Source organism: Pinus tabuliformis, chromosome 1_1 (genome assembly GCF_031772625.1).
Source record: "Pinus tabuliformis cultivar Carrire ecotype Pingquan chromosome 1_1, CPIR1, whole genome shotgun sequence".
NCBI classification, from domain to species: domain Eukaryota; kingdom Viridiplantae; phylum Streptophyta; class Pinopsida; order Pinales; family Pinaceae; genus Pinus; species Pinus tabuliformis.
In genome coordinates, this window is record NC_142297.1 from 676,268,438 (window position 1) to 676,295,523 (window position 27,086).

The 27,086-nt window shown below is 34.6% G+C and overlaps 1 protein-coding gene across 3 annotated transcripts in view; it reads right to left on the minus strand.

Moving 5' to 3' along the window:
* Nucleotides 1-1,877: 1,877 nt before the first annotated feature.
* LOC149215219 (pyruvate kinase isozyme A, chloroplastic-like) overlaps nt 1,878-27,086 on the minus strand; it is a 124,216-nt gene continuing 99,007 nt past the window's right edge. Inside the window, exons 1-7 of one of the 3 annotated variants that reach the window (XM_089392566.1) lie at nt 21,819-22,643; nt 10,202-10,292; nt 9,187-9,380; nt 8,973-9,094; nt 8,513-8,756; nt 2,608-2,842; nt 1,878-2,424 (exon numbers count right to left, since the gene is read on the minus strand). In XM_089392566.1, the coding sequence (XP_089248692.1) occupies nt 2,123-2,424; nt 2,608-2,842; nt 8,513-8,756; nt 8,973-9,094; nt 9,187-9,380; nt 10,202-10,292; nt 21,819-22,385 (1,755 nt within the window). In that variant the 5' untranslated portion in view covers nt 22,386-22,643 and the 3' untranslated portion in view covers nt 1,878-2,122. Of the gene's footprint in view, nt 2,425-2,607; nt 2,843-8,512; nt 8,757-8,972; nt 9,095-9,186; nt 9,381-10,201; nt 10,293-13,963; nt 14,904-21,818; nt 22,644-27,086 lie in introns of those variants that run through there. The other 2 variants (XM_089392565.1, XM_089392564.1) reach the window with 2 other exon arrangements.

The following is a 27,086-nucleotide window of genomic DNA, read 5'->3' on the forward strand; positions in this document are numbered from 1 at the left end:
ACTACTTTCACTCAAATTTTTTCAAAAATCAACTTATTTCAGTTTTGTTATATTATAATTTTGTTTTCTTTAAGAAAATTATAAACAATTTTTTACGGAAAAAATCCATAATATACCTATTATTTTACAAAAGACTTATGATATTTTAAAATTTCATATTTAAATTTAATTAATTAATTAAACACACACATATATATAATGTATGTGGTAACTATAAATTAAGCTCTACTTTACTATATAAATTAAATTAAAATAATAATGATGATACATATTTGTAACCATGACATTTCAGAACCATATTTACATTTAATAATAAACATATGAAAACTTAATACACTATATATAATCAATGCTATGCATATAGCATTAAAAAGTTAAATTATGAAACATGTCAGAAAAATACCAAATGCATATGTAATTATATATTATCAAGATTTTAATAAAAAATTAGAATATTTCTCTAAATAAAGATGTAAATTTTATATATAACATAAAACCAGCATAGATCTCTTAACTCAAGATCTACCAAACATGAAAAGGAATCAAATCTCTTGATGTGCTAACCATTCTTCAATTTTTGCAGAGAAGATATTGCATCTTGAAATATTTAATGCCTCTTTAGTGTTTGCAAGATCCAGAATTAAGATGGATTTATACTAATTTAGCAACAACAACAACCAAACAATAATCAGTAGAAACCGCTCTCTCAAAGTCCTTTCACATCAACAACAATCTTGCAATATCCTTTCACATCAACAACAACCTTGCAATAGCTCCAATAATTAGGACAAAGTCCTTGCTCATAAACAACACTCTTGCAATAGCGCCAATAATTAGGACAACTTTCTTTTTGGGTTAGTAATGTCACCATCTACATGTTTGTTGGGGTACATTGCTTCCAATCTTTTATGCAGTTGAGTTGAAATCGGTTTTAATGGAATCTTTCACATTTTTCATGTGGATTTTATGGCTACACAACATAGAGGTTTTTAATGTTTAAAGCTCCTTTCTCATGCACAACACTCTCGCAGAAGCAGATAATTAGGCCAATTTTTGCTTGGCCCTCGTAAGATCTTCAACAAGTTCATTCTCTTGTGTGATTTCTACCGAAAGAATTTGTTTAATTCATTATGGATCACAGAAACTTGAATACAGAAATTCATTCTCGGCAACAACACTCTTGCGGTACCAAAATACTAAACAACCAGTAGCTTGGTTCCATGCAAGAATTCTAAACCTTCCCAGAATATTGTATGGTAAAAGGAAAAACTTTTTATTTGGGTTAGCAGAGTCACCGTTCACATGCTTGGTTGGGGAGCATTTCTTCCTATCTTCTATACAGTTGAATTGGAATCAGCCTTCAACGGAATCATCCACATCTTTCATGTGGATTTACTGGCTACACACAGCATAGAGGCTTTTAATGTTTCCTCTTCAGCATCAAAGTTGAAAGGTCTAGATATTGAGTTACATGATTTTCCGATCGTAATATCTTTACAGTCTGTTCTGACCATTCTGTTGCTGAAAACAGAAAGGCATTCCATTTGGCAGATCCCAATCTTATTATTTCTGGAATAAACACTTTCTAAACATGTTTAGGAATATGTTAATGTGATTCCACATATTCATACGAAAAAAAGCAAGAAAATAGGCGGTAAAGTTTCTTGATATAAGATGCTCAGCTCTTCGGTCCCAGCTTTAAATAATAAAGAAACGATTTTGGAGAATGAGAGGATAATAATACAGTACCCTTTGATGCTTTAAACTTTTACTAAAATGGGTGCAACAAAGAAGATTAAACCAAGACAACTCTCCAAAAATGAGTGTCCTACAAAAGAACGCTAGAGCTCTAGTTTTCTAAATTAAGGGACGACAAATGACAAATTAAAGAGCTGGCAGCTCAACAGCTACATATAAAATCATATATATCAAACATTGAATTAGAATTCTCGTTTAGTTAATTTACCACCTACCCACTTGAGAAATGGACAAAACTAATGAACTAGTCAACTATAAGAAGATATACCTAATGGCAATGAAATAAAAAAGGCCATAACAAGATTGAGATCTGAACAATTGTAGGATTGCCTAAAGGCTAAGACCATACTGGATGACAAGCACCTCATGGCACTTTCATGACCTGAATAGACTGCAACATGTCTGATACCGCAATCACCAAGTCACCTGATTTGATCATGCCTCTGGCTTTTAGCAAAGCAAAAGTTCGATTGATGTTGCTCTCCATATCATCTGATAAGTCCAATCTAAATGGAATGAGACCCCATTGAAGATTCATGCGTCGTCGCACACTTGTTGAGCTGGTGAAGGCAAAAATTGGGCAATCTGGTCGACATCGTGACAAAAGAGAACCCATGTAACCTTGTCTTGTGTACACAAAGATTGCATCCACTTCCAAGTTGTTGGCTGAAACAAGAACATGAGCATATGATAATTAGAACAAATGATTGAACCAAGAGCCATGATTGATTTCAATATTTACCCTCATTCCCCTCAAACATTTCTTGTATTCACCATCAAAATCAAAACCAGGAACATATAAATGGTTCTGCTTTACAAATATAAATAAAACTCCTACATTTTACTCACCCATATGAGCAGCAGAATTACAAATTGCTTCAGAAACACTATCCGAAAGAGATGTAGCAATGTCTGGAAGGTACATAGACTCGTGTTTCTTTTCTTCCCGACACCAATATTCAATGCGCAAGCTTACACTTCTGAGAACAGCTAAAGCTTTTTCTGGAAATTGACCCATGGCTGACTCACCAGAGAGCATCAAAGCATCAGCACGCTGCCTTACTGCTTCTGTCACATCAGCAACCTAGATACCACAAAGAGAAAAGTTCTATGGACAAATGCTTTCGTGTTGAAATGCGATACAGTATTTTGGGTGAGTACCAGATTATCACCATGTAATCAGGAAACCAAGTTTTGAAGAGAAACAAAATCAAGGTGATTATTGACATCAGAGGTAAAGCTGAGGTCCAACTTTTCACTATGATACTAATTATTTGTACTTATTAAGCCTTGACTCTAAACTTTATAAATACACGACATTCTTCTGCATAATTTTCCATTTTTCCACCTCATCCTTGCTGCTATCAACAATGAGAACATGCAAGAAGCACAGAAGAATTACTGAATTGAAATAAGAAAAATGTTGTATGCAGATATTTTGCGAGAGAGAAATAGAATAAAGCAAAACAAACGAAAAACGAGATGGTAGAATCCTAAAAACACTATGATGTGGACAGATGCCACAAAACTGGTCAAGTTCAGCATGTCAATATATCACACTTCACCGAAACGAAGGAAAATGAGAAGGTAGAATCCTAAAAACAATCTTTAATGTGAACAGATGCCACAAAAACTGGTCAAGTTCAGCATGTAAATATATCCCACTCAGCAAAAAACATCAAAACATCAACATCAGCAAACTAGATACCACAAAGAGTTCTATGGACAAATGCTTTCATGTTGAAATGGGAGATACAGTATTTTGGGGTGAGTATCAGATATCACCATGTAAACAGGAAATCAAGTTTTGAAGAGAAACAAAATAAAGGTGAGTATGAACAGAGGTCAAGCTGAGAAACAACCAAATAAAGCTAGAAATAAGGTCCAACTTTCCACTATGATACTAAAATTATTTGTATTTATCAAGCCGTGACTAAGTTTAAACTTCACAGATACACAACATCCTTCTGCATCATCTCTCATTTTGCCATCTCATTCTTGCTGTTTTCAACAATGAGAGCAAGCAAGAAGCAAAGAAGAATTACTGTATTAAAATAAGAAAAATGCTGTACACAGGTATTATGAGAGAGAAGGGAATAGAATAAAGCATCACGAAGGAAAAATGAGATGGTAGAATCCTATGATGTGGGCAGATGCCACAAAACTGGTCAAGTTCAGCATGCAAATATATCCCACTTAACCCAAAAAGGACAATCAAACCAGTCCCAAGTATGTAAATGAATCCAAAACAGCTGGAAGATATGAAAGCAGAGAGCATCAGTTTGAACCTATTTTGACGTAAAAGATAGCATTGTCAAACAGCAACATAAACCCTCTCCCGAAATAACAGGAAAATAAAACAAAAATGCAGCTGGGTCATTTGCTGTAACAAATTAGAACTTAGAACTGCAAAATGTGTTCCAATTTCTAAGAACTGCAATTCCAACTACTTGATATTTCTAAATCTCTCTCAAACGTGGCAATATGGGGAGTAGCCTATGAATCTCCACTATTTTCAGAACCTTTGACCCACTATTTTCAGAACCTTTGACTGTCTTTACTGATCACTAATTTTGATGTTTATATGGCACTCCTAGGATGAATATGCATGAGGTGTGCTTGTTATTTTTAATAACATGCCCTTCCTTCTGCAGAATGAACTTGAAGATGTACTTGGACACTGGATTGATATATCAATATCATATCTTCCTTCCCCAGAAAAAGCTACTAACCTAGATTAATATACTCAGTAAGGACTGATATCTCCCTTTTATTGGAATTTATATCATCTGTAGCAGTAAAGGTGAACGTGTTAATACTAAGCAGCTTATTCATGAAAAATTATGATTAATACATGAGAAAATGAAAATTGAAAATTCAGTTAAAATCCTCAGACAAAAACAAAAATATCCTACAGTGAAGAAATACACGTTAATTTTCATTCATCAAACTGTAGCCTTGTGGTAACTTGAAGGCTGAAGCATTTGCTATGATGAAAACCCAGGTTCATAACCTGGAACGTTCTCCAAGCTAATAGAGTTGACTAAGTTTTCCTGAGATGTGATGTTGTGTTAATGCCATAAGTACTGGTTCCATGATAATGCGCTGTGAAAAATCATAGTTTGTGTTATTGGTGTGATAATAAATGAAATTGCTATCAGTGGTGGTCAGCATGCTAATACATTCATTCTACTATATTGTAATAATATATCGTGGTTAGCTGAGCCTAGGTGGCTTGTCATAGGCAAATGGACAGAGCCACATGCAAGCCCTGGATGAACTTGACAGAATAGATACTCCTCAGCTGTGGCTTCTAAGCCACTGGTAATTCCACTTCTTTACCAATGAGCTTGTTTTTCCTATCTTATACATGCACTGTAAGATCCTATATTGGCCTTTGAAAAATGGATTTCCACATGGACAATCAAAGAACAGGATAGACACAAAACAAACCTATATTTTGTAGCATAACATGTAACAATGCCACAAACACAGGCATTGACTAGTGATTAAATGAGTTGAAGATTTAAAACTTACCACTAGACTTATAGTGTTACAAATTTTTTTACCTTGTTTAGCTTAAGATAGTATTCTCCACCAGGGGCACACTTATTAGTCTTGTAGTGTTTGATTATTTTACCTTGTTTAGCTCAGACAGTGTTCTCCTGCAGGGACACACTCATTGTAGGTCCATACAGCTTCCATATGGAGCAAACAGTGAAGACAGAACCGTACAGCACATTAATGACAGTATTTCATTTTGGTTCCTCTGTGCAGCAAAGTGTGTAGGCGCAGTTATGTAGAATAGTAGAGAGCACAAGCACACTGAAGTGTGACAGAGGCACACTGGCACAGTTATGTAGGAGAATAGAGGGCAGATGCATGCTGCAGTTACATATCTAGCTTTAGATAGGGTTTATCTATTGTTGCAGTTGTGCTTTTGTTAGTCTCAGCATGCATAACTACTATTCTATGTTGCGCAAGGATCCATCTACCCCAAAAAGATCTTCATACAAGATCTATGCCCCATCTCTGGGGAAGATAGTAGTGAGAAAAGCTTAGTTGCACGAAACATGGAAACATCTGGAAGTTTCTAGAACAGCAACCGCTGGAAATGTGACCCCCCAAAATGGATTGGGTGAAACATCATATGCGTGTGTGTGTGTGATTTTTTACAGATAAGTTGATAACTCTATATTGCAAGAAAAAAATAATGAGACACATAAATGACATTGTAGAAGGAAAATCCAGTCTATATTAACTCTCGTAGATGATTACATGGTGCAAAATCCAAAATTATTCTTTATGCATATGGCTATACATGCATGTTTCCAAAACCAACCTTTATACATGAAGAGATACATATAAAATCATCTTTTATATGTGGCTATATGTTCTGAAAATGAAATAAAACATGAGCCAAAGACGAGTACAATTACATATCCTAATAATCATCATCCTCATCCTCATTAACAAAAATAGCATAAGGTGTTTGTTCAACAGAACTAGAGCATGGATTAATTAGACATAAATTAGTTTGTGGAGTGATTAGAGATAAATTTATTCCCTGCCCTTGGCTCACCCCCCCCCATTTCTTTCAAGTTTCAACTCCTCCCTCCATCCGTCCCCCTCCTCCCTTCTAGCATTCCCAATTCATTGTTGAAATTTCTAACGTCATAAATTCTTCTTGCATTATCTGGTTTATTTCACCTACTTGTTTATTCTTTAACAAGTTATTTAACCATATAAATACTGAAAATAAACACAAATGCAGTCTCAACTCATCTACAGATTATCAATTGAAATAACAAACAAACACACAAGGGACACCGTTATTTTTGGACAATCGTCTCTGGAAAAACCCAACTTGGGAAAACCAGTGCAACGGTTCTAAGGGTTTTATTATTAAGCAGCTTTCTTCAGTACAACTAGGGTGCCAAACTAGCTCACCCAAAAGAGATTCCTTTCTGGCAGTAATACCTCTCTTCGGAAGCAGATATTTAGCAAGTCTGCCCCCCGAAAATAGCACAAGGTGCTTGTTCAACAGAAGTAGAGCATGGATTAATTAGACATAAATTAGTCTGTGGAGTGATTAGAGATAAATTTATTCCCTGCCCTTGGCTCACCCCCCCCCATTTCTCTCAAGTTTCAATTCCTCCCCCCATCCGTCCCCCTCCTCCCTTCTAGCATTCCCAATTCATTGTTGAAATTTCTAACACGTCATAAATTCTTCTTGCATTATCTGGTTTATTTCACCTACTTGTTTATTCTTTAACAAGTTATTTAACCATATAAATACTGAAAATAAACACAAATGCAATCTCAACTCATCTACAGATTATCAAATGAAATAACAAACAAACACACAAGGGACACCATTATTTTTGGACAATCGTCTCTAGAAAAACCCAACTTGGGAAAACCAGTGCAATGGTTTTGAGGGTTTTATTATTATGCAGCTTTCTTCAGTACAACTAAGGTGCCAAATTGGCTCACCCAACAGAGATTCCTATCTGGCAGTAATACCTCTCTTCGGAAGCAGATATTCAGCAAGTCTGCCCCACGAAAATCTTTCCAACGCTTCTCTAAGGCTCTGCGTCAGCCCTGCTAGCCTCTGCATAGCTCTGGAACCCTCTGCGCCAGCCCTCTGCTCCTCTATGTCAGCTCTCTGGCTTTCTACATCACCCACATAGGCCCTGCTAGCCTCTGCGCAGTCTCTCTGGCCTTCAGCATAGCCTCCTCAATCACTGCGCTAGCCCTCTGGCACTATCTCTGCCTCTCTGCTATTCACTCACTACCCCTCGCTGCAACTCTGATCACTTGTTCGAATTTTTTCAGCAAACCCCGCTCCAGAAAATCGAACTCACTGATCAATATTGGTGTATCTCCAACTGATCCTCAAGCCTCTTCTTATACTTTTCTGTTGAGTCTTCAACGGCCGAGATTAAATCTCTAATCAATGGCTAAGATTAGATTTGGTTTGATCCATGTCATTTAGAACATTCTCACCCAGTTTTATATTAATACCCATTAATATTTTAATTTTCCTAAGTTTAAACTTTAGACTTAGGAACTCCATTAAAAATATTAATTATTTTATCTCTCTAACCAGGTGGAATTTCCTCAAACAATTTTTGGGTCTTGGAGATCTCATATGCTTTAGCCTCTCCACCAATTTTCATGGCTAAGGCACATCCGATGCTACCCGAAATCAACATTCATGGGCTCCCCCTCTTCATTTCATCAAATTATATTTTGATGGTGCCTCCAAGGGTAATCGAGGGCCAGTTAGCTTCGGAGGAGTGTTCAGAAATAGTTCAGGCCATATCCTCCATATCTATGCTGGCTCCTTGGGTCTGGAAACTAATAATACAGCAGCTAATTCATTACACATATAGTTCTGTATACATAGTTTATTTGTAGAAATTAAGGAATCTTAAGATATATCAGAACAAAAACCCTTCCTTTTAGAGGGCAGGGATAAGAAATTCACAAAAAAGAGACCCTATGGCCAATAGCTAATAAATACAATGAATCTTTATCATATGCCACACAGATATAGAGATACAAACTGTCATCAAATGACTTACCATCAAGTTCGATAATATCATGTCATCATTACAAGAGGAATACATTTATTATTTTATAGTTGCTGCCAAGAAGGCTTTAGGAGAAGATTCAGCTGCTGTTAACTTATCTTTTATTTTATATCTAACAAACAGGACGCAGCAGAGATTTAGGAGTCAGAACTTACCTCAGCTCTTGTTGGTATAGGATACTCTATCATTGACTCAAGTAGCTGAGAAGCAACAATAACTGGCTTGTTCAGTTGCCTGCATAGCTGGACTACATGCTGCTGGACAGCTGGAACTTGCTCAAGTGGAATTTGTGCACCAAGATCCCCTCTTGCCACCATGGCACCATCAGATGATTTAATGATATCTTCTAGATTCTTGAGAGAATCAATGCTTTCAATTTTAGCAATGACACCAATATCACTGTAGAGCATGAATTAAAGTAGTATGATCAAACTGTGGATTTTCACGTAAATGTTTATTAAATGCTCAATAAATCAACATTTACCATAAAAAATAGAGGTTTGGCATTACACGAGTTAACATTGCAGCTGGAACAGCATAAAAGCACATTATAGAACTCCGCTCAATTTCCAAAAAACAACTTTGTATTGTAAACAGTAATGAAACAGTCTTTACCTATCACGAGATCGAGCAGCAATATAGCTTTTCAAATGTTTGATTACTTCTGCTGATTTCACAAAAGATATTGCAATGAAATCAACACCTTCTGCGATTCCAAAATCTATATCAAGCCAATCCTGTTACAGAAAATGAACAGTAGGGACTGTTATAAGTTTATAACTACATGTGAAGAAAATATCTAGAAATTTCAAAATGAATAAAAACCAACCTTGGAAGAAATTGTGGGAAGCATAGCATTCCTCTCACGCACCAATCTGCCCTGCCTCCAAAATGTAAGGTTCGCACGTGGTAATAGCAAACCAGGATCTGTACATTGGCACTTCACATCTGGACCTTGTTTCTCAATCACCTCAAACCTTACCATACCACCATCTACAACTAGTTCATCGCCAACTTTGACATCTGGTCAATCATGAGAAAATAGGCATGTAAAACAAAACAACTTCATACACTTAACCTAGGAAAAAGTATAGCATGGTGGAGTTTCCCATACAATGAATGTACTACAGAATTATTAACCCATATAATTTTCAAATTATACAATAAATTTGTTCATTGAAGCTTGGTATAAAAACAGAAACCTTAGTATAAAAATTCATGAAATTAACCCCAAAATATATTCCCTTAAAGACCTATGCCCAGAAGTGATAGGTGCCTAAATATCAATAGGTGAGGGTTTTCAATGATAAACTTGATTATACGAATAAAGGGATTTGAACCCTTCAAATCCATTATTGAAGCCTATTCATCTTAATCAAGACATGTAATGTCTAAGGGTAACATTCTATGTAAATATGCTTATTAGTCACTGTATATTAGTAGGAAGGTGCAATCAACCTTGATATGCTTAATAATGCCTTAATTACGTCTATGTAGGCTTAAATGATCTTTGGCTAGGGTTGACCTTTTCTATTAGGATTTAATACCTCTCAACAAAGTCTTTAATAGTTGCTATATAGACTTAAAGACTTATATAGATTTAACAGACTTACAATTGAGCCAATAAATGTCTCTTGAAAGGAGATGAATCTAAAGTCTAGATCCACGGTGGCCCTCTTACAGGCTAGCAGTTATATAAAGCTCATTATTAGCATGCAGGAGGCAGCACCCATTTATAGAAAGAATCCATGTCTCGCTAGTTATGAGCAGAAGGTGCTAGTTATCAAGAATAGGCATATTTCAAGAAGCTAATTCAAACTACAGAGATTGGAAAAGGAGCTAACCTTCTGCAAAGCCATCGTAATTGACTTGGATTGTGTGAGGTGGAAGAGACCCATTGAAAGCACGAACACTGAAAGTCCAAACTTCACCGTCCTGAACAGATAAACGTCATTTCAAATACCATAAGTAAACAAAGTTATCATTCTAAAATGAAATTGCAACTTCTAGTAAAAACTGAAAAGAGTAGTGCTCTATTATCATAATTATCCTGGAAGTGAAATTCTTATCAGACACATATCATAGAAGTTGCATTTGACTGTGGAACATCTTTAACATACAACTGAAAAGGAAAAAACTTGATATTTTGTTTTTCTCATCTTGATTGCTGTATGCTTTTGTTCGGCGGGCAAGGTCTAGAGTCTAAATCATGTCAACATGAACCTCATGAGTCATGACCCACTCAATCCATAAAACATGTAATAAAGACATCAGACATTGGGAGTTGAAATGATATGGTAACCATAATGAATATATAGGGATGGTATCTTAGAAATAGTGCACAAAGGGCTTCATGAGGAGTATTTGTGAATGAAATTTTCACCTTTCACAAAGGGCAACTCTTAGATATGATCCCATCTTCACAGGCCGTAACAGAAACTAGTGAATGTTTACAAAAGATTTGAATTCTGTAAATATCTTGCATTTAGGCAAGCAAGGGTTAACACGAGGGACCCTTTGAACATATGGAGAACAAGACAACAAGTTTACTCAAACTTTGAAGCAAAACCTTTAAATAACATGTTGGCAATGGCTATAGTAATCATCCTCCTCCATACTTTCCTTCCTTTTTCATGCTCTGCTAGGGAATACCAAGACAATAGATCAAATATTTCCAAGACAAGTGAGAAACATTTCTCAAGTTTTTGATTAATGCTTTACACCAAATTCTTATTCAAAAGCATGCAATAGAACTTCTGTTTTTCTATGTTGTGGTCCAATATATTGGAAAAGAAAAGACTGACACTGATTGTTTCTCCATATTGTCAATATATTGTTCATGCCAACATAGGCACAGTTTAGACATTCCCAAAGGCATACTCAGCTGGAGATGTACTCAATCCATGACATATATTACCAACAACTGGTATAGTAAGAGTAGGATCATAGAACCACAACAATGAGCACAAACAACTGGTATAATAAGAGTGGGATCATAGAGACAACAATGAGCACAAAAGAATCATATCCCAGAGCTAGTCCACAAAAACCTCAGACAGACACTAAAAGTGTAATGGATCAAAATATTGACATTGATGGTGCAAGATACAAAGCCACTGAACGAGTATCCCCAAAAGATGAGCTAGAGCATAGTGTTTAATAGTTTGTTTTAGTTTTCAGAAATCCTATTGTAGTCTAGTGGTATATAATGAATTTACCAGAATAGATTCACAAAAGAAAATAGAAATCAATATATCATCATATCAATCAGCAATATCAAACTTATAGTAACTTACTCAACAAAACCAATTTCATTCTATGACATGTGTTCACTATTCTCGCTTTAACCTTCCATAACTTAGACAATTCACCTGTCCACAGGAATCTGCTCTGGAGGTAAGTTGCAGTGCTTGCAGCAATGATCATTGTAGTTTAGTAGTATATAATGAATTTAACAGAATAGATTCACTAAAGAAAATAGAAATCAATATATCATCATATTCATCAGCAACATCAGAATTTATAATAACTTACTCAACACAACCAATTTCATTCTGACACGTGTTCACTATTCTGGCTTTAACGTTCCATAACTTACACAATTCACCTGTCCACATGAATGTGGTCTAGACTCTAGAGACAAGTTGCAGTGCTTGCAGCAATGATGATTGTAGTCTAGTAATGAATTTAACAGAATAGATTCAGAAAAGAAAATAGAAATCAATATATCATCATATTCAGCAGCAATATCAGAAGTTACAGTGGCTTACTCAACAAAACCAATTCATTCTATGACATGTGACCACTAATATGGCTTTAACCTTCAATAACTTAGACAATGTACTTGTCCACAGGAATGTGACCTAAAAGCAAGTTGCAGTGCTTGCAGCAATGATGACCCAGGCGATAAGACAGTTGACAAAGTCTTTTTAAGTGTGGGTTGTGTTAATGGGACAACACTTCTTCTTATGATAATGTAGGTGCGCAGTTAACATGGATCAATCCACATGCTAATGTCATGTTTTGTGGAAGAGACCATGTGTAAGTGCTAGGTGACTTTCACATTAACAACTCCATCACGCTTTTGTGGCAAGTAAGTTCCATGCACTACGATTATATATAGGTTATGGGTTGGAGAAAGAGTGTCCTCCTAACAAGACAATAGTTCGGGGTCCACAAACAAGTTGGTCTGTTCTGGGCAAGGCAACCCTTCACTGTGTTAAAGGCAAGTTTGAGAAGGAAGGCCTTTTACTTGTAATGCTGATATCGTGTAACAAATTACATACTGTATTCAGTCAAAAGGGTTTAATGACTTCTCCCAAAAGAACATAATAAAGTTAAAGTATTCATTCAATAATATCTTTAACACTTATGCATCAATGATAGATAAAACAATTTGTCAAAAACAAATAAAGAGAAGGCGTCGTTTGGTAATATATATATACTGCGGTAATTTATATTACAGATACAGAATACGAGCCAGCAAATATATATAGGTTGTTGAGTATAACATATTAGATATGGCAAATAAAAAAAACTAAGGTTCAGGTCAAAACAGAAAATCAGGCCTTACAAGCTAAAGTCCATCCGAAAACCTGTCACGGCACTGAAAAAAACCTTCTTTGCCCGGCTGCTGACACTTGGCAGCCTGGCTCTAAGGCAGCCTCTCGAATATCTATTAGTGGCTCAGTCAAACTGCCCATCAAGTGGCAAAGAGAAAATTGTCGAGTCAAGCATCTCTTTGGTTCAAGAATTGGTTAAAACTGCTTGGGATTGGGTATACAGTTTTTGCAGTCAACTTCTCCCCTCCCCCATTGCCCAGGAAAGCCACCTTGTTAATAGTTAGATTTCATTGGTTCATTGAAATCAATGCAGCATGGCAGATTATTGAATTGAAATCCTCTTTTTCATGTTGAAAAGAAAGTATAAATTTCTGTTTAAGAAAATTCAGCAGAGAAAGACTTGATATGGCATGATGTCTCGCTAATCTGGGGAAACCCCCATTTATAGATCCAGGTACTAGTCTACAAGTTGTAGAAGAAGATGGTGCACCCACGCCAACTACTGTAGTTTGGGGCATTGCACCTTGCACCATGTGCAGGAAGCCCCCTGCTAACTCCCTTGCTTACTCTATTTAATCTTTCTCGCTCTGAAAGTCAACCTAGGCACCAAACTAGCCATGTTGGTCATGGGTGCGTGAAAACGTGCCACAGCTAGCCTCCTCTGGTGGCCCTGAGAATGAAAATTTACTTCTCTTGCTCCGGGCTACCACCAAAGGTAAAGATGACCCTCTAACTGATACAGTACTGAATTCTGATTCCTGCTAACTTGACAGTTTATGAAGATCAGCTGGACCTGCCCTAATTTTCATGCAATCAGTTTTAATTCGTGTATTTGAGCTTGTATTCTATCTAGCTATCTAGGCTCAGGGATGCTTAACTAGTGGGGACTACAAAGAAATTCCCAGTGCATATTTTGATCAAGGTAGTGTATGTATTTAATAAATAAACATTTCTTGTTTTTGTTGTTGTTAAGACAAAGAAGGAAAGAACAGGGAGAGTATATACACAAGGTGGGGCTTGTTAAGGACAGTAATGAGTAAATACCTCGGCTTTAACTGATGCGGCACCTTCAAAATCCCCCATATGAATCTCACTTCCCTCGGTATCCATCATAATAGCCACCGCATAACCCTTCTCTTCGTTCAACTTCCTTATGTTCCTGATAACATTACGATGCCAATCCCGGGTACCGTGGCACAGATTAATCCTCCCAACATTCATCCCTCCCATGGCCAGCGCTTCAAGCTGCTCGAAACCACATGAAGAAGGCCCAATAGTACACACCAGCTTCGTCCTTCTGGTACTTCGAAAACCATTTTCCTTCAAGTCAGCCTCCGTTACACTGTCCACCTCAATAACGGGTGGTGGCATTGCGGAGATGTTCTTAACAATAACGCCGTTAGAACCGTTATTATTATCATTTGTATTCACAATCTCTGGGTCGGAAGCCGGAGATTTGCCCATTTCCAGCACCGCAAAAATCTTATTATTGCGTAGCTTTTGACTCGGCCTTGGTGGCCGCCATTGAAGGGTTTTGACAGGGGAAATTGCGGGGATCTGAACCTGGAGCGGGGATTTGTTGACCAAAAACGAGTTTTGCAGCAGCTGTGCCATTGGATTAAAGACGTGAATTTGCAATCCACGAATGGCAGATGTGCTTGCAAATTTAGCTCGAAATGGCTCAAACAGTAGAATTTGACCGATTTAGCACTTATAAGAGCAATAAAACCCACGGCATTTCGGGCACCGAGGGACAAATACAGAGATTTTCATGTCGATCGGAAGCTCTGCGAACAGCGCAGATGTCGATGCGAGTGAATTTACAGACGCAGAGAGCAGGGGTGCTACCGTGCTCTCCGACCAACGCTATTTTCAAAGGGCCTCAGCTGTCTTTCGTAGTTTTCTTTAGTAGTCTTCCTTGCGAAACGTGATAAACCCTCGCATTCTTGGCGGCCTAAATAGCGTGAAACGCATTTTGCTGGTGTAACGATGTTTCGAAGATGAGTCGCTCATTGTGCCACGACAACTTCCAGTAACGGGATCGAATGGTGGTGGTGGTAGATCGGAATTCAAACCCATTTTCGTTGGTCCAGAATTTTATTAAATTGGGAAATGCTACGCTGGTTGGCTTTTGTGGAAAAAGCAAGCCACGTGGAAAAATGGAGGCCGGTAGCCTCAGTGTGACTGGAGCCATGATAGTCGCCCAGATTTCCCACATCACACTTTCCACACGTCGGTGATGTAATTGAATATATCAATTCGGCATGTGATGTAAAGTCGTACTAACATCGTAAGTTTTGTTTTTTAATTACAAGTCGGCCAATTGTAAATTTTATTTATATTTAAATGTATAAATGAATTTAATTCATAATATTTTATTTTAGTTATATATATTATAATGGTCTAAATTCAAATCTAAATTTTATTTTATTTAAAAATTTTAAAAATAGTTAAGTTTTAATGGCACAATTAATTGAGGATGGGCTTCGTGATGGAAGGAACTTATGATTAGATTTCACACATAGTTGTATTGGATGTTATGGAAATGACCTTAAAAAATCTAATTAGTAATTTAGACTAAATAAAATCTTAAATGATTTTGACAAATTTCACGAATAGTTGTATTTGATGTTAGGGAAAATGACACTTAAAAAATCTAAAATATAATCAGTAAATAAAATCTTAATAAAATCTTTAATGATTTTGACAATTTTTTCAGCGTGAAAAAAAATCTTAATAAAATCTTTAATGATTTTGACTACTTTTTCAGCATGGAAAAAGGGGTATATTGATTGTATTGTCAAAAATGTACAAAATAAAAAGTATATAAACTTTTTAAATATACTACAATTTCTCAAACCAAGTTAAAAGTCACAAACAATTTAACAAATAAACAAAAATTACTAAAAAAAATATAATAAAAATTTAAAATATAAAATATTTTAATTATTCCAATGATGAAAAATGTCCCATCAATTCATGGTTGAACCACGGCGATTCCTATTTCAAACCTTGCCTGACATGGCCGCTCGATACCCAGATATAACACGGCGCCATGCCACTGTCATTGCAAAACGGAAATCAATATGCTCTGGGTATCGAGCTGCCATGTCAGACCACATTTAAAATGCTATAAGGTCTGAAATAAGAATTGCCATTAAACCACAACTCAACAAATTTTAATATCAAAATGTTACGTACTCGTAGTTCCGTGCTGTGTTTTTTTGAGACAGCGAAACTTCTTGAAAACCCTAAGATAATGAATGTAGGTCCACAATGCGTCCACCATTACAACAATGATGACCCACCTAACTTCGATTTCATCTTATGCTCAAGATATGTTATGATTATTGATTTATGCATATATGACTTAATAGCTTCATTATATGTCTTAAGCAAGTTAACGGAACGGGTGATTGAATTGGAAAATTCTTCCCCTAGGTAATTGTCATAATTGGATTTACTCAGTAACAACAAAAATATGTAAAATAATTAAATTGAAAAGACCTAACTGGATTTACTCAGTAACACCAAAAATATGTAAAATAATTAAATTGAAAAGAAAAACATATATATTTATGTAGATTCATATAAATCAAATTTATTTATATATAAAGTATTTATTATTATTATTTGATTTTAAAGTCACGATCAAGGGAGACATCATATTGGTGTATGAGGCACTCTCCACATTGGTATATGAGATTTTTTGGTTTGTGAGACAAAGGGCCTACCTCCACATTGGTGTATGAGGCTCTCTTGTTTGTGATTTGACTGCTAAATCTACGAAGGCATGCATATTCTACTCCTTCTGTGTGGAAACATTTAACCATTAAACCCACTCAAGCTCTATAGATTTCAAAAAAAAAACATATAACTAAAAAAATATAATAAAATAACAATAAACAACAAAAAATCAATACCATAAATAAAAATTAAGTAAAAACTTAAATATAAATATAAAATATAAACATGACTTTTTTAAAATTAAATTTAACTACCTTTAAAATAAATCTCAACTCTCTATTTCTAACCATTACTAAAAATATTTAATAAATATTCAATATTAAATCCCTACCCATCACTTAATAATTAAGTTTTATCAAACTTAAGAAATCGAATTTGAAACTACCCATCACTTAATAATTAAGTTTTATTAAACTTAAGAAATCGAATTTGAAACTACTCATATGAAACTCAAAACACTGAACTGTTCAAACTAAATCATAATAATTATTTAACAACTCATTCTTCTTCTTTTTTAAATATCTAACACACTACATATTTATATTAATAATCATATAAAACATTTATATAAAAATAACCAAATTTATAATACCAAAATCTTAAATTTAATAAATATACAAATTGGAAAAATTAATGCTAATAATTACATCCCAATAGGGTACTATAAGATAACTAAGGCATTTGCACTTAAAACCAAACCAATTGCATTCAAGATAGTTAGGCTACATAATTTATTAAAGGCAACTATATTATACATAGTACTCTAAGATAACTAAGGCATTTGCACATCAAACCAAACCAATTGCATTCAAGATAGTTAGGCTAGAGCAAAGATAATTTATCAAAGGCAAGTATATTATATATATACAATGTTTATAATGTAGAATAGTTAGGCCAGAGCAAAGATAATTTATCAAAGGCAACTATATTATATATACAATGTAGAAGTGTGTTGCATATGCAAAATAGTTGGGCCAAAGTGGGTATTTTTTGCTAATTGCTTAAAAATGGACTTTGACAAAGTTTATAACAAATTAAATGGATGATTCTTCATTATATTCTTCGTGATGCTCTTCCATGCAGCTCTTAAGAAAGGTAATGATGCATGGATTGTTTCTTCCATGCAGCTCTTAAGAAGGTAATGATGCATGGATTGTTTTAAAGTTTTTACACTGCCATTAAGATATGACCATAGTGTTAATGACTAATATGACCATCCATGTTAATGAATAATATGGCCATGAGTGTTAATGACTAATATGACCATCCATGTTAATGAATAATATGGCCATGAGTGTTAATGACTAAACCTATCACCATTGTTAATGACTAATATGGCCATCAATGTTAATGACTAAACTTTTTTATTAATTTGTACTTAAAAAAATGTACTCAAAAATGCATGGGAGAAGGAGACACACTGTTATTTGGTTATTTTTATTAGTTGTGAATCGTTTTCTACTCAATATGGGTGAATGGTGTGAATGGTGTCTTTAAATGGGGAGATAGATGGATATACACTTTATTATTATTGGGTAGTGAATCCTTGAATGGTGTGAATGGTGTCTTTAAATGGGGAGATAGATGGATATACACTTTATTATTATTGGGTAGTGAATCCTTGTTATTTGGGTATTTTTATTAGTTGTGAATCTTTTTCTACTCAATATGGGTATTTTTATTAGTTGTGAATCTTTTCTACTCAATATAGGTGAATGGTGTTTTTAAATGGGGAGATAGATGGATATACACTTTATTATTATTGCGGTAATGAATCTTTTTCCACAAAATATGGGTGAATGGTATCTTTAAAGACTACATAGGAAGATACAAAGATCTTCCATGTGTAGGGAAGTTTAATATCATGTGAGGTATATTTACTATGTGTAGGGAAGTTTAACATCATGTAAGGTATATTTACTATTATTATTTATTTTTAGCTTTCTTCTTTTTTATTTCGTTTCATGTGAGGTATATTTACTATGTGTAGGGAAGTTTAACATCATGTAAGGTATATTTACTATTATTATTTATTTTTAGCTTTCTTCTTTTTTATTCGTTTCATGTGAGGTATATTTACTATGTGTAGGGAAGTTTAACATCATGTAAGGTATATTTACTATTATTAATTATTTTTAGCTTTCTTTTTTTTATTTCGTTTCAGTGAGAATATCTAGGTTTATATTTACTATGTTTATTTATTTTTTAGCTTTCTTCTTTTTTAAAAATCTTCCATGTGTAGGGAAGTTTAATATCATGTAAGCTATATTTACTATGTTTATTTATTTTTAGCTTTCTTCTTTTTTATTTCGTTTCATTGAAAATAGCTAGGTTTATATTTACTATGTTAATTTATTTTTTAGCTTTCTTCATTTTTATTTCGTTTCAGTGAAAATATCTAACTTTAGATTTATTTCGTTTAAGTGTGAATATCTAAGTTTAGAGGTGCTAGGTCCTTTAGAAATATGTACCCTTTCCTAAAGTCAAGGGGAGTTAGACTTTCTTGATATGAAGTGTAAAAACAAAGTTATGTATTAAAAGTCAAGGGGAGTTAGATTAAGATGAGGGGAGTTAGATTAAGATCGAAGTGTAGAGAACAATGTTATCTCCTGAGGGAATTATGTATTGCTTATTTGGGAATGAGTTTAGGAAATGGGTATTATAATTTAAAATTGTATTTAGTCAATTAGTTTAGGAAATAAGTTTACTTTTCGATTTAATCACATTGTAGAGATTTGTAGAGATTTGATTGATGTTTCGAATCAACCAATATGGTTCATTTTTTGGACAAATGATGAAAAAAATCGTTCTTCACAAATAATTTAATATTATATCTCCTTAACTAATTCTTAACAACCTTTTCCTAACCGCTAATTCTGGGCAAGGATGCTTCTCTACGAGTTAAACATTTGTGAAGAATGATTTTTTCACCATTTGTCCTGGGGATAAATCGGAACAACAAACTTATTTCCTAGGCTAATTGACTAAATGCAATTTTGAGTTATAATACCCATTTCCTAAATAATTTAATATTATATCTCGTTAACTAATTCTTAACAACCTTTTCCTAACGACTAATTACGGGCAAGAATGCTTCTCTGCTATTTAAACATTTGTGAAGAATGATTTTTTCATTATTTGTCCTTAGAATGAACCACATTAGTTGGTTCGAAACATCAACCAAATCTCTACAATGTGATTAATCCTAAAAACAAACTTATTTCCTGAGCTAACTGACTAAATGCAAATTTGAGTTATAATACCAATTTCCTAAATAATTTAATATTATATCTCCTTAACTAATTCTTAGCAACTTTTACTTAATGGCTAGTTTATAATAGCTAAGTCCAAGCAAGGATGCTTCTCTGCTATCTAAACTTTTGTGAAGATTAATTTTTTCACCATTTGTCTTGAGGATAAACCACATTAATTTGTTCAAAACGTCCACCTCTACAATATGACTAATTATGACTAATTCGAAAGACAAATTTATTATCAATATGAATCACAAAAATCTAAAATCTAAACTAAATATTTATTATGACCCAAAATTACATTTAATCAATTATTGTATATAACTTAGAGGTTATTATAGCCCCAAGGGTTAGCTCAGTTGATCAAAAACCGTGCCTCGCCATCGGGAGGTCACAGGGTCGAATCCACCTGAAGCCCTTGGAGTCGGGGCTTGCAGTAAGCCGAGGAGCGATTTAGCCTAGCTATCGCCCAAATTTTTCCGTGGACGTAGCGATCACTCACTAACCAGAATGCTTGTGAACCACATGCCAAAAAAAATAACTTAAAGGTTATTATATAGAAGTTAGGGGTGCCCTTAAAGATCATGAACATCATTGTCATCATTGTCGCTCCAAAGTTTCCTTTGGAATATGAAACTTGAGATAGGAAAGAATTGGAGAAAGCGTCGCACAAAACTTGTGTACACTACTTTGATGGGATTAAGTCTAATAGGATTGGTTAGAGAGGGGTTTGAATTAGCTTGACCAGAACTCGGAAGAATTGGCAAGAACCAACAATGGAATTTGGCATATTGCCCTCTGATCGGTCTCTAACTCTGAAACATTTCCTCCAATTCAAGGAATTCAAGGGCTTCGGGGTAATTTTAGAAGATGATCTGTACACTACTTTGACGGGATTAAGTCTAATAGGATTGGTTAGAGAGGGGTTTCATTTAGCTTGACAAGAACTCGGAAGAATTGACAAGAACTAACAATGGAATTTGGCCCTCTGATCGGTCTCTAACTCTGAAACATTTCCTCCAATTCAAGGAATTCAAGGGCTTCGGGGTAATTTTAGAAGATGATCTGTACACTACTGTGATGGGATTAAGTCTAATAGGATTGGTTAGAGAGGGGTTTGATTTAGCTTGACAAGAACTCGGAAGAATTGGCAAGAACTAACAATGGAATTTGGCATATTGCCCTCTGATCGGTCTCTAACTCTGAAACATTTCCTCCAATTCAAGGAATTCAAGGGCTTCGGGGTAATTTTAGAAGATGATCTGTACACTACTTTGATGGGATTAAGTCTAATAGGATTGGTTAGAGGGGTTTGATTTAACTTGACAAGAACTCCGAAGAATTGGCAAGAACTAACAATGGAATTTGGCATATTGCCCTCTGATCGGTCTCTAACTCTGAAACATTTCCTCCAATTCAAGGAATTCAAGGGCTTCGGGGTAATTTTAGAAGATGATCTTTACACGCTGAATTCACCGTTCCACCAGGAACGGTAAACGCATCTCAGCTCACCAACCCCATAATTTGTATCAGCTTCTCAGACTTCCCTTCTCTGGCCAAGAGATACACTGAATCAACAGCCATGAAATCTCTGGTGCAAAGGATAGGCTTGTAAGGTCTCTAACCATCTGGTCTTCGGGCTCTTTTCTTATGGCTGTTCTTTTCATAATAATATGGAAACATATTTTGATCGGCTAATAGTAAATTCAACAGCCATGAAATCTCTGGTGCAAAGGATAGGCTTGTAAGGTCTCTAACCATCTGGTCTTCGGGCTCTTTTCTTATGGCTGTTCTTTTCATAATAATATGGAAACATATTTTGATCGGCTAATAGTAAATGAAAGATCCGCCATTACAGAAGAACGAGAGGTTTGCTAAGGAAAGTAACTAGTAAATACCTCGGCTTTAACTGATGCAGCGCCTTCAAGATCCCCCATATGAATCTCAGCCCCCTCTGTATCCATCATAACAGCCACTGCATAACCCTTCTCTTCGTTCAATTTCCTCACATTCCTGATAACATTGTGATGCCAATCCCTGGTACCGTAGCACATATTAATCCTCGCCACATTCATCCCTTCCATGGCCAGAGCTTCAAGCTGTTCGAAACTACAGGAAACGGGCCCAATCGTGCACACCAGCTTCGTCCTTTTCGTACTTCGAAACCCGTTTTCCTTCAAGTCAGCCTCCGTTACGCTGTCCACCTCTATAACCGATGGCGCCATTGCGGCACTTTTCTTGACCATAACGCCATTAGAAAAACCGTTATTGTTATTTGCGATCTCTGGCTCTGAAATCACTGGAGATTTACCGGTTTCCAGTACTGCGGAGATCTTATTAATCCGTAGCTTTTGCCTGGGCTTTGGTGGCCGCCATTGAAGGCTTTTAACGGAGGAAAGCGCCGGGATTCGAACCTGGAGCGGGGATTTGTGAATCGAAAGTGGATTTTGCATCAGCTGCGCCATTAGCTTGAAGGTATCAATTCGAGGTCTGTTAATGCCCTATATGCTTAAAAATTAAGCTCAGAAACGCCTGGAAGAGCGAATTTGAACGATTTAGCACTTATATGGTGATAAAACCCTCTGCATTTAGGATATTTGGAGGCCAATGTAGAGATTTTTATGTCGATTTGGAGCTCTCCGAGCAGCGGAGGTGTCGATGCGAATTAATTGACAGAAGTGGAGTGAGCGTTGGAGGTGCCGTGCTCTCCGACCAACGATATTTTCAAAGAGCTTTCCTTATATGTCGTGTCTTGCGTGCAAACGGTGACGAAACCCTCGCTTACCGGCGGTCAAAAACCAGAAACGCGTTTTGGGAGTGTACGTTTCGAACCTGGGTCGCTCGACCTGCCACGACAGCCTGGAGCGACAGGATCGAGTAGTGGTAGATTCGAATCTTCGGTGCTTTCCGGCTGGTCTGGGAAGAGTTGGGTAGTTGGCTCTGTAGAAAATGTAGCCACGTGGAAAATTGGGAGAAGGAGCGGTATTTATAAGAAAATTAATAATGATTTTCAAGATGATTATAATTAATTATATATAAATAAATAAATAAATATGAGAAAGAATTAGCTTGGAGTATGCTGTTTCTGTTTGGGTAAGAGGTTGTCTTCTTCGGAGGTAAGGAAACAGGTTAACGACTCAAGACTTAGAGGCATCTGGCAGGAGCGAAAGCCTGCTCCCTTATGGACCACCAGCGGGTTATTACAGGTGGCGTGGTTTTCCTTGATAACAGTGATGAGTCAAACCGACATTCGTGGATAGCAGCCAACATTCGCGGATAGCAGCCAGAGATGGCTGTCCTCTCTGTTGGTTTGACATCTGAATTTGATAGGTTTTGCCACCTTAAAAAAAAGAAAAAAGAAAAAAAATGAGAAAAAAAATTAACAGGTCACAAGGAAAAAGAAAAAAAAAGTTCCATCATAATAAATAAATAAAATGATATTAAAAAGTCACATAAAATAAAATGAACGTTGGATATTATTATTAGGTGATTGTTTTGAATTTGTATATTCATAAATTTTGATGTGTGACTCATGCTGAAAAAAAAAAATTGATGTGTGACTCACATAAAATAAAATGAATGTTGGATATTATTATTAGGTGATTGTTTTGAATTTGTATATTCATAAATTTTGATGTGTGACATTACTTTGCAATGTGATGTGATGTGTCCTAATTTCAACTTACCATTTGTCAACATGATGTCATATTTAGTAAACAGTGTATATATGCTAATATCAAAATGTCATTGGTAGTTTTGTTTTATATATAGAGATATATAAAGTAGGAATCTTCCTAACATAATTTCATAATAATTAATAAAAATGAAATTAAAATAAGTGTATTTTTTTATTAATTAAATATTTAATTATATTTCAAAGTGGAGATTTTCACACTTATTTTAGACTTTAGGATATAAATTTTGTAGGTATTTTCTTTATTTTAATGTTTAAGTGGACACTCCACCCATTATTCTTATTGCTTGAGACTTTCGAATATGAACTATGTAGAGGTTTTTTCTCTATCCTATGTTTCAATTGGACACTTCACTCATTATTCTTATTGGTCGAGACATTTGAATATGAACTCTGTAGAGGTTTTTTCTATCCGATGTTTAGAGTGGACACTCCACCCATCTTTAGGGACAATATCTACTTTATAGTCCTAAAGATTGGTGGAGAGTACACAGTTCATATCTGAAAGTATCAAGCAATTTAATTATATTGATAAGAATAATTTATTAAAATTGAAAACCAAATATTTTTACAACTAATTAAACATTATTAAAATGGAAATGTTTAAATTTGTTAGATTATATTTTTAAAAAAAATCAAATTATTGTGTTTTTTTAAATGTTTGTTTTGACTATTAAATATATAATGTAGGTATATAATAAGTTTGAATTGTTAAGTATTTTTATGTAAAAGGTTTTAAGGTTGATTCTTCGTATGGGTTGTTTTTGTTATGCATCTTATTCAATGTTTTTATAAAGTCATGTGTTATATTGAACACCAACAAATTTGCATTAAATACCATTTGTATTTGTTATGTATCTCACTCAATGTCTTAATCAAATCATGTGTTGTATTCAACACCAATAAATTTGCATTAAATACCAACCGTAGATACAAAGATGTGTCTAGGAATTTTTTTCACAAAATGTTATTATTATTATTATTATTATTATTATTATTATTATTTTATATATATATATATATATATATATATATAAAATAATAATGATAATAATAATTGAACAAACCATACATTATTTAATGGGAATGTTCAAAAAGAACCACCTAATAAGATAACAAAAATATTACTATCTAGGGCATTTTCTAACTATTCCATGTTTTGGAGTTTTGACTGGAATTTGGTGAAGCCATTTTCGGTTAGATTGTGTTTTCTTATTATTTAAAATTTGTTTGTGAATGTATAGATGGATTTAACGACCTAAAAAGACCTTCCTGGTACTCAGATTGTGCAAAGTTCATAGATCAAACTTGTGATTCTAACAAATGTCTACTAGATTTTGGACAAATTTAACTAGAAAAATGCCCAGAAAACCTCTAAAACTTAAAACAGCTAGACTATGACATAAAAAAGAACTAAGTTAAAAAGTGCACAAACTTGACTATTTTTATATTAAAATTATTTTTCAAATCCAACAAGAAATTTTCCAAAAGTTATAGTTCCACATGATAGATGGGAATTGTGACCATGTAACTTTACTCTAGGGAGTTTTAGTTGATTTTGGGAAGATCTCAGTTATTATAATTTTAAAGTGTATTAGGGTAGAATATCATTGCACTAACCCAACAAAAGACAACTTGTTGGTAAGGTTGAGTTTACCCACTTTTTAACTCTCTTGTAAAAAACAGATGGAAAGTTAACACGTCTTGAAAATTATTTACATTATATTGGGGGATGACACATACATTAGGGGGGAATCATCCTTATCGCCCTCTGTAAACCTTAGGTCATCATTGATTGGCTTGATGTTAAGATCAATGATGTCTTAGCTATCACTTCTAGGTTGCTCCTCTTTTTCTAAATTTGTCATTGCAAAAGTAAAATAAAAATGTCATTCAATAGTTGCATTAAAGGGATATGCACATGTTGTATTAAGAATTTTTCCTCTCTCTCATAGGTCAATGAATGTAATATCTTGGCCTTTCTTCATAGTAATGAATTTTCCACAAATGTGTTGAAGGGATGAAGACTCAATAGTAGGCTCATTAATTATAGTGCATAGTGCCACTCCACAATACCATAAGAATTAGGGTAGGTACACCACATCCAACAAGACCCCACTTCAATTGCTTTATGATGCATAGAGAAACATTACTACATATTAATGTATTGTTAGTTTATAAAAAAGTTTTATATGTTTAGGTAGTGTTTAATAAAATTGTTAGTTTCTTTGAAATTAGATACAAAAAGTTTCTAGAAACTTATTGTGTAGTCAAAACTTAACAATTCAAGGTAATGTGTTCTTTCACAACACAAATTTACATAAAACAAGAATGAGGAAAGTTTTGCCGCACAATTTAGAGGCTCGTATCTAAGCCAACTTGGTAAAGTATAAAATTAGAATAAATGCTAGAAGGATTTATGCTACCCACAAAATATGTATCAATTACAAGAATATGGTGCAACAACAACCCTACTCAAGATAAGGGACTAAGCAACAATGTTACATTTTGGTTATACCAGAGGTTTCCATACAATGTGAACTCTAAAGGGCTAGGCTCCCTACTTACGCCCGAGTTAATTGATTTTATTCAATTGAACATTCAACATACGCTTGTTTCATGACTCATAATTATTAACAATATATATGTTTTTACAATAATCAAACTCAATTATTTTAGTGGTTAAGGAAAGATAAAAACCTTAACTTCAACTAAAGTTAGTTCACAATAAACTTATTTTCCTACTCAAAAAAACCAACTTATGAAGGGAGAAGAGTTTGAAATGCTCATTTAATGTGAATCAAGAAATTCAATATATAAATTAAAAATAAAATAAAAATGTCCAAAAAAAATATTATTTTTTTTATAAAAAAAAAATAACTTAATAAATGAAATAATTTAGCTAAATTTTGTATTTTTAGAAAAATAACTACCTATCTAACAATATTAATTTATTTTTAACCAATCTTAATACAATAACTAAAATAATCTAGCTAACATCTTTGGAAGAAAATAGCTAATTATCAAATTAAATATTCATAAAATACAAAATTCGTTATACTTACTTTTCCATATTAAATACATTAAATGAAATAATCTAACCAACATATTTGTAGGAAAATAGCTAAATATCCATAAATAAATAAATAAACATACCAAATTAGTTATAATTGATTTTCTAAAAGTACCTCTGCTTGGCTAAGAACTTGTCTTCCTCCGACTTAAGGAAACAGGTTAACGGCCCAAGACCCAGAGGCATCTGGCAGGAGTGAAAGCCTGCTCCCTTACCAACCAGCCTGCTCCCTTACCAACCATCAGTGATGAGTCAAACCGACATTCGCGGATAGCAGCGAGAGATGGTTGTCCTCACTGTTAGTTTGACACTTGAGTTTGATAGGTTTTGCCACTTTCGGAAAAAAAAAAAAGGAAGAAAAAAAAAATATATAATTGCTTTTCCCAAAAAAAAAAAAGA